The 13,768-nt window shown below is 39.4% G+C and overlaps 1 protein-coding gene across 1 annotated transcript in view; it reads left to right on the plus strand.

Annotated features, from left to right (window-relative positions):
- Positions 1-13,768, plus strand: part of MRPL48 (mitochondrial ribosomal protein L48) — a 55,323-nt gene that overhangs the window by 1,598 nt on the left and 39,957 nt on the right. Inside the window, exons 2-3 of the mRNA XM_004433979.3 lie at positions 7,070-7,122; positions 10,105-10,142. Of these exons, the coding sequence (XP_004434036.1) occupies positions 7,070-7,122; positions 10,105-10,142 (91 nt within the window). The remainder of the gene's footprint in view (positions 1-7,069; positions 7,123-10,104; positions 10,143-13,768) is intronic.

The raw sequence follows: 13,768 nt of genomic DNA on the forward strand, positions 1-13,768 counted from the left end.
TGGGATTTGCATCAGAACTGGGTTTTATCTCTTGCTAGCTATATGACCTATAGTGGGTTATTTGACCTCTCTGTGCTTCAGTTTCATATCTGTAAAATGCAGGTGGTGATGCCCACCATATGGAATTGTTCTAAAGATTATAGAAGATAATGTAAATAAGAGTACTTTATAAGGTATGAAAGACTATACAAGTAGCAATATTGATATTATTCTACAGTTAATAAACTGCATTCATTTGCGTAATTTCATTTGATCTTCACAATATTATGGGATAATCCTGGCAGGCACAACAGATGAGGAAACAGAAGCTACTGGCACAGTGTCTGGTACATAATAGGTTCTCAAATGTTCTACTGAATACCTGAATGAATCCCTTGCTTGTAGGTCAACAGCCTCTAAAGTGGTGGTACTGAGACCAGAGCCTAGATTTTCTACCCCTCCTAAGACCCCACTACCTTTTGTTTTCTGAGTATTTCACATCTCTCTAATTTGGTAATAATCTTGGCTTTCCTCATCTGTGAAATGAGGAATGAAAACCTTCCTTGATCTTCCCAGTTGTCAATCCTTCTTTGTGACCTATACAGCCCATTATACTGATCTCATATTGCAATGTAATAAATAATTTGCTCATCTACTTTCCTCACTAGAAAGATTTGAGGGTAGGCAACTGTATTTTCTTCATGTCTGTATGTACCCAGCCTACAGTGTAGTTGGCTTAAAGTAGGTACCTGATAAATATTGAATGAATAATTGAATGAACAGATGTTGACCTTACATGGTAAGTACATGGTAGAGCATGGTAGAGGAACTAAAACTGCAAACTCTTAGCTCAGTGCTCTTTGCTTGGGACCCTAAGAAGTTTTTAGCTTATAATCATCTCAAATTTTAGATGAGTGAGAAGGCCAGCTTTACTGGAATAAAACTAGAGCTCTAAAAATAGAATCACATACCTCTTTGGGTCGACAGAAGTAGTAGAGCAGGGTGGATCCCGTTAAGACACTAATGATGATATTCATCAGACCCCAGAAAACATATTGATTGATCAAGATGGCAGGATGATGTCTGTGGAAGTCAGAATGCACCAGGGAATGGGTAGTGACTTACCTGCTGAGTTACTTTGCACAGAAAATGGATGGCCCTGGAGTGTCAAGCTCAGGTCTGGATGTCACTCACCCTGGCTTTACTACTCTTTTCTCAGGGATTACCATACTCCCTGAATCACAAGGATATGGTTAGGGGAAGGGTGGTGATCACAATAGGTATACCAGGTTGAGTCTTAACAGCCCAGAAGGAGCAACCTTGGGGACTGATCTTGTGAAAATGTTGAAGACAGCAGAGTTCATGTGAACAAATAGCAGTAAGGATTGAAGCAAATGACAAGGCGACAGGCATGAATTAGGAGGACATAAGAAGATATGAAATTTGGAGGAGACAATTTCAGAGTGCCTAGAAGGGCAGGGGGTCCAAAAGCCCAGGAAGATGGTCAAGAAGTTGGCTATTTCCTGGTCACTACTAGACTGTAAGTTCTGGAGGAGAGGGACATTTTTCTATTTTGGTCATGGTTTTATCTTCAGTGCCTGTTGCACTCTAAGGTACATATTGTTTAATAAATGAGGAGCTGAACAATCACCACCATTATTGTCACTGCTACCAATTTATAACCTCTTTAGAGATAAGGAATTGAGATTTGGGGATTTATTAATGCAGTCAACAAATATTTATTGAACTCCTGCTATGTGCCAGAGAGTATGCTAGATGCTGGGATGTAGCACTTGCCTATCTTCTTGGAGCTTATATTCCTCGCAAAAGAGACAGACTAATTAAACATATAACTACTTAACTAATTGTGATAAACACCACAAAAGAAAGATTCTGGGTGCTATATGAGTGTATAAAGTAGGATCCAAGTAAGTCAGTCAGGACTTACAGGACTAAGAGCAGTCAGGAAAGGTTTCTTGAGGATGTTACATGACTAAGACTTAAAGAATGATAGAATTTAGACAGGGAGAGCATGTGCAAAGGCCCTGAAATGAGACACACTTGGGGTTCCACAGGAACCAGAAGAAATTGGGAGGGAGAGGGGCCGGCCCCGTGGCTTAGCGGTTGGGTGCGCGGGCTCCGCTGCTGGCGGCCCGGGTTGGGATCCCGGGCGCGCACCGACGCACCGCTTCTCCGGCCATGCTGGGGCCACGTCCCACATACAGCAGCTAGAAGGCTGTGCAGCTATGATATACAACTGTCTACTGGGGCTTTGGGGGAAAAAAATAAATAAATAAATAAAATTGAAAAAAAAAATTGGGAGGGAGAGAAGCAGTGGGGCTTGGATCAAGAGAGAGTTTACAGAGAAGTATGGGGATGACAACTGGGGAGATGGCAGGGGATTGGACTTACATTTCAGGTGACCACAGGTATTTTAAAACTGAATTTAGTCCTGGAGGAAGTGAGGGAATTGGGCTTAACAGAGCTCAGCTGTGGCCTACAAGTGCCACCCAGCAGTTATGATATGAGGCCAGATATTTCTTTCTTTTTTAAAAAATTGAGATATAATTCATATACCATAACATTCACCCTTTTAAAGTGGACAATGCAGTGGTTTTTAGTATACTCACAAAGTTGTTCAGCCATCACCACTATCTAATTCCAGAACATTTTCATCACTCCCAAAAGAAACCCTGTACCCGATAAGCAGTCACTCCTCATTCCCCACTCTGCTTATCCCCGGTAACCAGTAAGCTACTTTCTGTCTCTATGGATTTGTCTGTTCTGATCATTTCGTATAAATGAAATCATATGGTATGTACGGACAAGTATTTCTTCAGTGGTTTGCCAAAGATCATACAGCTAGTAAAATGGAAGTGCTGATATTCAAACCTAGGTGTGTGTGAATCTATAACCTGTGCTCCTGAGTGCCGTAAAGCCTCAGCACAAAGGCAGACTTTGATAGTCAACATATTCAGAAGAGAATGGCGAAAGGAAAAGTACAAATAAAAGCAATTTTGAAAAAACTTAGGAAGAGGTCAGCTAGAACACCACTTACTAGCTCTGTGCATTGGGCATATTAATTCACCTTTCTGTGTGTTGGTTTCCTCACAGTAAATGGGGGTAGAAATATCTACCTCACAGAATGGTTGTGAGAATTAAAGGAATTGTTTGGCATATAGCAGGTGCTCAACAAATGGTAGGATTATTGAGGCTATTATTATTAGCATACGAGTTTCACTAATATAAATTGGTATTACTCTTTTGAGAGGCAGAGTGGCAGAATAGAAAATATGAGCTTTGGATTCAGTCAGACTTGGCTTTGAATTCTTGGCATCTCTTACCAAACCTTTAACTTTGGGCAATTTACCTAAGCTTCTGTTTTTTCCTCTATAAAATAGAGGCAATTATCTCAATAATGCCTCGATCAGAGGATTGGTGTAAAGATTAATTGAAATAGTACACGTACAGTGCTTAGCACAAAGGATGTACTCAGTGATAGTAACAATGCTATTTTAAATAATAGTTGTTAATATACACGTATATTCTGTTAATATTCATAAAACAGCTCTCAGTTGCTTGCCTCATGGGCCCGTGACCCACTGCTGTCACCACTCACCCCAGGGCTTTGGTGTCTGAAGCTCCTCACACACTATAGATTTTGCCCTGTGACTTCAGTTCTTAGGTCTCTATGCAGTCCTTTCCTGGTTCCTGGCTCCCGAGCTCATGGGACAAGTATTTTTATAACCCACTGTGGCAGCTGTGTCCTCATTCATTCATTCAGTAGCATCACCGCCCTCCTCTTTCATTTGCTCCAGAGCTGGAGCTGCTCTTCATTTGCTGACTGTGGGGAGGGGGGATTCGTGGATTCAGTCTCAAAATAGATTGCTTTTGTCCTGATAAATAATGCCAAGTGTTGCAGGGGAGAGGAAGCACATTTCCCAGAGCTGAAAGAGAGCGTTCACACCACAATTTGAATGTCTTCCAGAAAGTTGTCAACCCTTAAGCGTCACTTTTAGATAATTAAATCCTTAGCTATTGTAGAGACTCAGAAATCTGAAGAATTAAAGTGAGGAAAAATCAGTCTCATCTAGATCTTTCTTCGCATCCATACCTCTTCTGAATGAAGTGACTCTTTTAAGAATATGTTCTGTTCACCCTGATTTCTATTCTTTTTGTCATGGTTGATAGAACTTAGACCTAGAGGGACCTTAGAGTCATCTGCTCTAACTCCAGAGAGAGGAATTACCAGGCAAGGTATGGTGGCAGTGGTGGGGGGAGCTGGCCGGAGCTCCTGTCTACTGGGGCTCCCAGTTGCCTGTTCTGTCTTTTATGCTGGCCAGTATTAGGTTAAGCATATTGCACACATACTTTACAAAGTCTTTTAGTATCTGATTTAATTGTGATTTTTAGACTCGTCTATGCACTTTGCCCTTCCTTCTGTCTATTCATATCCTTCCCAATCTTCATGACCTCACATTCTCTGGGAGACTTTTCCTAAATTTGATCATTTCCCCCCCTGATTTCCTAAGCACTAACATATTCGTTTATGTGAGAGAGAGTGTAGAACAGTGGGAAAATTATAGGCTTTAGAGTCAGAGAAACCTAAGATCTTATGCTAGTTCTGATAGTAGCTGTTTGACTTTGGGTAAATTACTTAATCTCAGTTTCCTCAACTGTAAAATGGGATAATAATACTTATCCTGTAAGGGCATTTACGGTTTAGACACATGGTAGGTACTCAGCAAAACAGATGTGGGTGGTAATAAATGGTAGCAATGATTATCACTCATTTTCTTCTTTCTAATCATTTATTTATTCACCAGAACAAACCTTGATTGAATGTCTACAATGTGCCTGAGAGGAAGATGACATGATCCTTGCCCCTGAGGATCTCTTGGTTTAGCATAGTGGTCTATGGGTGATGTTAAGAGTTTCAATGAGTCTCTTGAAGTAGTATGCAAGCTTTTGTATATCCAGGCCTATATGTATTTGTCTGTGGAGAAGGTTCATGACTTTGAGCAGATTCTCAGCAATGTCTGTAACACCCTAAAAGCTAAGACCTTCTCCTGGCCGTCTCCACCTGGCTTTTCTGCCAGAGGTGTTTGTTGTTAGTACCACCTATTTTGACTTAATCTCATAATTCTTGCAGTATTGCTTAGCTGTTTAATACAAATATATGTTCGTATCTCCAGCCATTCGAACTCCTATAGGACAGGGATTGTGCTTACATTTTTTAACAGCTTTATTGAGATTTTTAACAGCTTTATTCTTATACCATACAATTCACCCATTTAAAGTGTACTATTCAATGGCTTTTAATATATTCAGAGTTGTGCAACCATCACTACAATCAATTTTAGAACATTTTCATCACCCCAAAAAGAAATCCCATATCCCTTAGCTGTCATCCAGACCCTCCAGCCATAGGCAACCACTAATCTACTTTCTTTCTCTATAGATTTGTCTATTCTGAGTATTTCATATAAATGGAGTCATACGATGTTTGTCCCTTTCTGACTGGCTTCTCTTACTTAGCATAATGTTTTCAAAGTTTATCCATGCTGTCACATTTTGCTTTTATATTCCCTTTAATATTCAGCACAGTAGTTGGCACATAAAAGGTTTTTTAAAAATATACTTTATTTTAGAATAGTTTTAGAATTACAAAAGAGTTGCAAGGATAGTACAGAGAATTCCCATATAACCACATCCAGTTTTCCCTCTTATTATCTTACATTAGTATGGTACATTTTTCATAATTAATGAACCAATATTGATATATTATTGTAATTAAAGTCCATACTTTATTCATATTTCTTTCATTTTTTTAAATATAATGTCCTTTTCCTGTTCTAGGATCCCATCCAGGATATTAAATTATATTTAGTCGTTGTGTCTCTTTAGGCTCCTCTTGTCTGTGACAGTTTCTCAGACTTCTCTTTGTTTTTGCATAATAGGCTTTTAACACATGCATGTTGCAGGAATTGAAATTGTTACCCGTAGTGGACAGGATTTTCTCTTTATGTTATGGGACCTTAAGGACATTTAGTATTTATTATCCAGTTGCTTTATAAAAAGACCTCCTCTATGTTAAACACTCCCTCAGTAAAGCTACACAGCTGATCTTTTGAGTGGGTGCCAGCAGGGCAAAGTAAGATTGAAATAACTGGGTTGGGGGGACGCTTAGGGAGGGAAGCTGCCACTGCAACTACCTCCTCTCATTATCATCGTTTTGTTGATGTTGGTATCATTGTTATTATTATTGAGAGAGACAGTGTGCTGTAATAGAGGCATTGCCTTTGGAGTAAAATAGTCCTCTTAGCCACTTATTAGCTATACTTTCTTAGAATATAACTTCTGTGGGCCCTCAGTGGCCTCACCTGTAAAATTGCCTTGCAGCATTTTGAGAATTAGGGAAGAATTAAGAAAGTCTCTCACATGGTGCCTGTGCTTGGCAGATGCATAATAGTTGTTGATTGATATTAGAAAAAATAGGGGCAGGCCCCGTGGCTTAACGGTTAAGTGTGTGCGCTCCGCTACTGGCGGCCCAGGTTCGGATCCCAGGCGCGCACCGACGCACCGCTTCTCTGGCCTTGCTGAGGTGGCGTCCCACGTACAGCAACTAGAGGGATGTGTAACTATGACGTACAACTATCTGCTGGGGCTTTGGGGAGAAAAGGGGGAAAAAAAAGGAGGAGGATTGGTAATAGATGTTAGCTCAGGGCCGGTCTCCCTCAGCAAAAAGAGGAGGATTGGCATGGATGTTAGCTCAGGGCTGATCTTTCTCAAAAGAAAAAGGAAAAATAGAACAAATTGGAAAGAGGAATAAGGAAAAAAAGAAAAGCAGCAGCATGGAAGGGAGGCTTCTGTGTTTTTTGAGCGTTTTCTGTAGTGGGTAGAGTAAGAAAGAAGATGACCTTTGTTTGCCTGCATGTTTGGTATTCACTGTAGGACAGCTTCTTTGCTAGACAAGAGCTTTGGGGTCTTTTTTTAGTTTGCGTACTGTGGGTTTCTAGCCTCTTTGTGAAGAGGTACTTGGAGGTCTGTGAATGCTTAAGATTGTTTTAACATGGCTGTTTTGCTATAGGTGCTGTGTCTGAGGAACAATACTGTTTTTAAGCAAGCCTTTTCTCTCTTAAGGTAAGGATATTAATAACAACAATTAAATAGAGCTAATATTTGCATTCTGCTTGGTAGTTCACACAGCATTTTTCTTTCATCATCTCCACCTGCATGTCTACTAAGGCTCTCAAGCATTAACTCCCCTGCCATCTTGCTCCTTCCCCATTCACAGTCAATGACAACTCCATTCATCTAGTTGCTCAGGCCAAAATCCTTGGAGTCATGCTTGACACTGTTATTTCTCTCACTCTACGTCCATTTCATTAACAAGTCCTGTCAGCTCTACTTTTGAAATATGTACATAATCAAACCATTTCTCACCTCCAGGTTTAGGTCTCATGCTTTCTGTTTTGCTAAACTACTGGGGATCAGCTTCTCAACTTCTCTTCTTTACTACCTTTATCCTGTCTCCTAACTGGTCTCCCTGCTTTTACTTTTGTCTTCTATCCTTCACAGTAAAACCAGAGTGATTCTTTTAAAATCAAGTTAGCTCACATCACTCCTCTCTCAGAACTCTCCAGTGGTATCCTATCTCACTCAAAATAAAATCTACAGTCCTTACCATGGCCTACAAGGCTTTACATAATCTGCTCCCTCGTTGTATACTGCTACTTACTCAGCTTTAGCCACACTGGCTCCCTTTCTATTCCTTGATGATCTAAGCGCTCTACCACCCCAGGATCTTTGCACATTCTTCCCTCCGACATCCATATGGCTTGCCCTCTTACTTTATTCAGGTTTATTATGCCCAAATGTCATCTCATCAGAAAGGCCTTCCTTGACTACCCTATGTAAAATAGCTCCCCTCCATCAATCTCTAACCTTACCTTAATTTTTCTTCATAGCAAGTATCACGATCTGACACATTATGTATATATATATATTTAAGTTGTCTGTCTTCCCTGCCCCACCCACTAGAATATAAGCATCATGTGGATAAGGACTTTGTTAATTTTGTTTATTGCTCTATTGCTAAGGCCTAGAATGGTGTCTGGCACATAGTAGGCATTTAATAAATATTTGTTTAATGAATGAATATATCTTCATAGTGACCTGGTGAAACAGGTGATATTATCTCAATTTTATACATAAATAACTGAGGTCCTGAGAGGTTAATTGATTGCTCTAAGATGACACAGATAATGTGAGTTGGAGTTAAGATTCAAACCCAAGTTTTTTTTTCACTTCTGCGTATACAGTCTGCTACCTCCCATTGTTTTCCTCTAGATGGTAATGAACGGCATTTGGTAGTTTATTTATTTCTCTATTCAGCAGATATTCACTGAGTGTCTTATGTGTGGCAGCCACATGATATAAAACATTGAATTGTATATCTTCCTGGACCACATGGCCCTCACGGGCCTGGATGATTTCTTTAATCCTTTACATTTATTGAAGCCTTTCTCCTCTTATTCACTTTCCATCTTAATCTATTTTTCCATCATTAATTGGTCAGCTATTCATTAAGCACCTCCTATGGCACCATGCTAGGCATTTTACATGTTCTCTCTAATCCTCACAAAAACACCAAAGGACAAATATAAATATCGTCATTTTATAGAAGAGGGAACTGGCTCAGAGAGTTTAGGATAGATTTTCAGTCCCATGAGGTTATACTGTTATTATCTGCATTTTAAAGATGAGTTAGCCGAGTTACAGAGATATAAAACAACTTGCCTAAGGTCGCAGTATGGAAATGGTGGAGTCAGCATTTAATCACAGATCTGCTTGTCTCCGGCTTGTTCCACAATTTAGTTTCACAGCTTCTCAGGATGCTGAACTAAAATACTCTGATTACCTACTCAGCCAAACAGAGCCATATTATTCTCCTCCATGTTCTTTGGCTTTTGTATCCAGTCTGATTATTATTCTCCTCCATGTTCTTTGGCTTTTGTATCCAGTCTGATTATTATTCTCCTCCAGGTTCTTTGGCTTTTGTATCCAGTCTGGCTCTCTTTGCTGTCCCTTCCTCTCCATCCTCCCTGGGCATGTTCTAATAATGCAAGGCTATTCAAGAACCACTTCACTGGTTCTCTTGCCTCAGTCTCACCTTTTCCCATTCATTGCTCACCTGCTGCCAGGGTTAACTTTGCAAGACTTAAACTTGATCATATCACTGCTGTGCTTAAACTCTGCCAGCAGCTTCCCACTGCCTACACAGAGTAGAGACCAAACTCCTCAGCACAGCATACGGGATTCTTCATAACCTGGCCCCCGATTAGCTCTTTTACCCTGCCCCCTTCCCTGCTGCTTAAGTGCCACTCACATCCAGCTGCCTGCTTTTCCCCAAATATACCGCCTTCACACCTCTACCTAGAATGCTTTTCCTTTAAGGCTAAATAATCAAGAACAGTTCTTCATTTGTGTGTGTGTGTGTGTGTGTGTGTGTGAGGAAGATTAGCCCTGAGCTAACATCCAATGCCAATCCTCCTCTTTTTTTGCTGAGGAAGATTGGCCCTGGGCTAACATCCGTGCCCATCTTCCTCTACTTTATATGGGACGCTGCCACAGCATGGCTTGACAAGTGGTGCCTCGGTGCGCGCCTGGGATCCGAACCTGCGAACCCCCAGGCCGCAAGCTGAGCATGCACACTTAACCATTCCTCCACTGGGCCAGCCCCAGTTCTTCATTTTTTAAAACTCAGCTCTAATGGTTTCACCTCCCTGGTGGAAATGCCCACACAATCCTTTGTGTTCCCTCAAGTCTTGTATGTGTTTTTGTTCTGGATCATTACTCTATTGTGACTCACATTTGTTTACACATCTCTCTTCCAACTAGACCATAGATAGAGACATTTTACTTATTTTTGCATCCTCAGGACCTCGCACATTGTCTGGCACATAGTAGGTACTTAAAAATGTTTATGGAAAGAAGGGAAGGAGGAAATAAGGAAATATCTAGCATTGACATATCTTTAATGAGGGGCATACAAGTTTTGGTAACTGTGCAAATAAAATGTGGGTATCTAATGTATTCAACATACTTTTCCCCTCTTTTTAGGTTCAGAACTTCAGGAGAGAATCCCATCTGTTCTGCAGGTAAGCAGTTATTTCCTGATGTAGTCTAACTGCTTCAAGTGACCCTCTAACACTCTAATAATTTTGTCTAGAAGGATACCTAACGTATCTTTGAGAAGAGTGGCTGGGACCAAGTCCTAGCCCTCAGATGGAATTCGACAACAGTGGGAGCATTGGTTAGGAGCAAGAGCTCTGTAGGAAGTGTGGATTCCAACTCTACCACGGACTTCCTCTGTGGCCTTGGACTACCTTTCCATAGCTTGGTTTCCTCACTGAAAATAATGGGGATAATTATAGTGCAAACTGCAGTGAATTATTTGAAGATTCAATGAGATAAAACACATAACGTGCTCGAAAAAGTTAGCTATTATTATAATTATTATTATTGCTCCTATTCCAGAGCTGTCTTTCATGTCCATCACCTGCCATGCTCGGGCTTTTCTTAGAGTATTTTATCCAAAATGAGTGTCCATTCAATCTGATTAACTCAATGAATTTCAATCTGTTTCATCCCAATTACTTGCCATTTTTAGTTTGTCTATTATGTGACCAATTTCAAAGCAGCTGTTGGATATTAATGACGTCTGTCATTTGACTAAAGAGTATCAGAGGCAAAGGAATGGGAGTAAGGAAGGAAAGTAACATTTACTGAGTGCCTAATATGTGCCAGGCAGCATATAAGAGGTTTAACGTCTGTTAATTATTTCAGAAGATGGTGGCAATGTGTAGAGAATTACCATTTCTACCAGGCCTAACGCTCAGTATCTCAAAATATGGGCTTCTTTTTATTTATTAATTTTCTCAACAGGCATTTATTGTACCAGGCTGTGTTTTAGGTGCTGGGGGTACAAAATTAAGATGATACAGTCCTTGCTATTTAGAGGCTTATGGTGTTGTAAGAAATAATTTTTTCCCCAAGAATAATATAAAGAACACTTCTATACCCACCACTTAGATTCAACTGTTGTTAACATTTTGTCATGTTAGCTTTCTCTATCAGATGTCATGATAACGTCACCCCTAAATATTCAGCGTGAATTTCTAAAAATAAAGACATTCTTTACATTCTGTTAAAGAACCACACACAATACCATTATCTCATTCAAGAAAATTAATACTGATGCCCCAATATCATCTAATACTCTATGCATTTCCTCAATGGTCCCCAAAATGTATTTTTTGGGTATTGTTTATAACCAAGAGCCAATGAAGTTTCACGCTTTGCATTTCGCTATTTTGTCACCTTTAATATAGAACAGTTCTGCCACTATTTTATTTTTACAACAGTGACTTTTTGATTAGGCCAGCCATTTGTCTTATAGCATGTCCTTCCTCCTTGATTTGTCTGATTATTTCCTCGTGGTGTTCTATAACATGTTATTCTGTCTCCTTCATAAAAACTGGAAGTTAGACCTAAAAGCTTGACTAGATTTAAGTTAAACAGTTTTAGCAAGCAGACTTCATAACTGCTTCTCTGAACTTCATATTGCATCCTATCAGGAGATTAAAAAAAATACTAAGAATATCTAATCATAAAAAGGAAAAGCATCTGTTTTAGAGAATAAGGAAAATACACACACACACACGCATATACATGAAGAAGCTGAAGAAAATAAAAATCATCTATAAGCCTACCATCCAGAGAGTTTGCTTAACGTTTTTTTTTTTTTTGCTAGTAAAGATTCACCCTGAGCTAACATCTATTGTCAATCTTCCTCTCTCTTTTTTTTTTTCCTCCCCAAAACCCCAGTACATAGTTGTATGTTGTAGTTGTAAGTCCTTCTATGTGAGCTGCTGCCACAGCATGGCTACTGACAGATGGGTGGTGTTGATGTATATCCTGCCAGGTCTTTTTCTAGGCATTTATATCTCTCTCTCTCTGTATATATAGGTATATGTATCTTTTTGTCTTGCAGTAATGGGAAAAAATGATATATAATGCTTTATAATCTGCTTTTTTTTTACTTAATCTGTGGTGAACATGTTTCTACTACAATAAATAAATAAATATCTATATAATTATTTTGAATATACTGCCTTAAGTGGAACAATTTATAGGGGAAGATTCTGAATCTGGTTTTGAACATGTTGAGTTGGAGTGCCTGTTTAAGTAGCCCATTGGATGCATTGATCTTTTTTTTTTAAAATGTTTATTTATTTATTTTTTTCCCCCAAAGCCCCAGTAGATAGTTGTATGTCATAGCTGCACATCCTTCTAGTTGCTGTATGTGGGACGTGGCCTCAGCATGGCCGGAGAAGCGGTGCGTCGGTGCGCGCCCGGGATCCGAACCTGGGCCGCCAGCAGCGGAGCGCACGCACTTAACCGCTAAGCCACGGGGCCGGCCCTGGATGCATTGATCTTGAACTCAAAATATAGGTCTGGGTTGAAACTGTAAATTTGGAAGTCATCATATTATCGATTTTAATTGAAGCCATGGGAATGAATGAGACCACATGAGGAGAACAACTAGAGAAGAATCCCATGGATCAGGCCCTGAGGAATTCCAACATTAAAAAATTGGATGGAGGGTGAAAGAGATAGCTAATGAGCTTGAAAAAGGGAGGCCAAAGTGGTGGGTGAAATGGGGTTGGTTTAGTTGCATGGCAGCCAAGAGGAGAGTGTTTCAAAAAGGAAAGAGTGGTCAACCATTTCAACTACGTGCTACTGCGAGATCACGAAAGATGTGAACTTAACAATATTTCTTGGCTTTAGCAACATAGAGGTCACTGGTGACCTTAGGGAGAGCAGCGTCTGTGGTGGTGGGGTGGGGTTGGTTGTGGAAATCAACTGAGTTGACAAGAGATTGGGAGTTCAGCAGTTAGAGAAAGCTATTATAAACAATGCTTTTCAGAAGTTTGCCTTTGAATAAGAGGAGAGAGAATTGGCAGGAGCTGGAGAGGGATATGGGGTCAAGGAAAGGTTTTTTTTAATGGTTATTTTTCTCTTAATTACACTTTTAATTTTGAAAGAGATTAAAAAATGCAGAAAAGTAAAAAAGGTGCTATGTCAAATAAACCCAGATTTGGCAATTATTAACATTTTCTTAGACTTTCATTGTTTTTTTTCCTTGTAGATATATATATACATATTATATACATATATATATATGTATATATACATAAAAGATTATGTTCAAATCCCCTTTATTCCCTAGCCTTGGTCTCATCCCTTACCCTACAACCAGAGACAAAGTTCATTTTAAACTGGTATGTATTCTGAGGAAAGTTTTCAAAAAATTTATTAAAATTATCAACTGTTAAAAATTTTAAATGCATACACATGGATGCAAATGGTAAAAGCAAATTTAAACTGTACAAAAGGGTGTATGATGAAAAGTTGAATTTTCTTCTGTTTCCCAGTCTTATTCCCCAGTGGTATGCAGTGATAGCAATTTCTTGTATATTTTTCAGGAAAGTTTTATGCATATATGAACATATATATTATGTGTGTGTATGACTATATCTTAATACTGGACGTTTAGGTTGTTTTTAATTTTTGCTATTTCAAAGAATGCTGCAGCAACTATTTTTATACGTCTTAGTAAACTTGTTCTCGTACATTTGTAAGATAAATTCCTGGAATTGAAACTGCTGAGTCAATGAATTGTGACTTGAACATTTTGGTAAGTATTTTCAGATTGCCCTTC

Source organism: Ceratotherium simum, chromosome 7, assembly GCF_057802395.1.
Source record: "Ceratotherium simum simum isolate JZ-2026a chromosome 7, ASM5780239v1, whole genome shotgun sequence".
NCBI classification, from domain to species: Eukaryota; Metazoa; Chordata; class Mammalia; order Perissodactyla; family Rhinocerotidae; genus Ceratotherium; species Ceratotherium simum.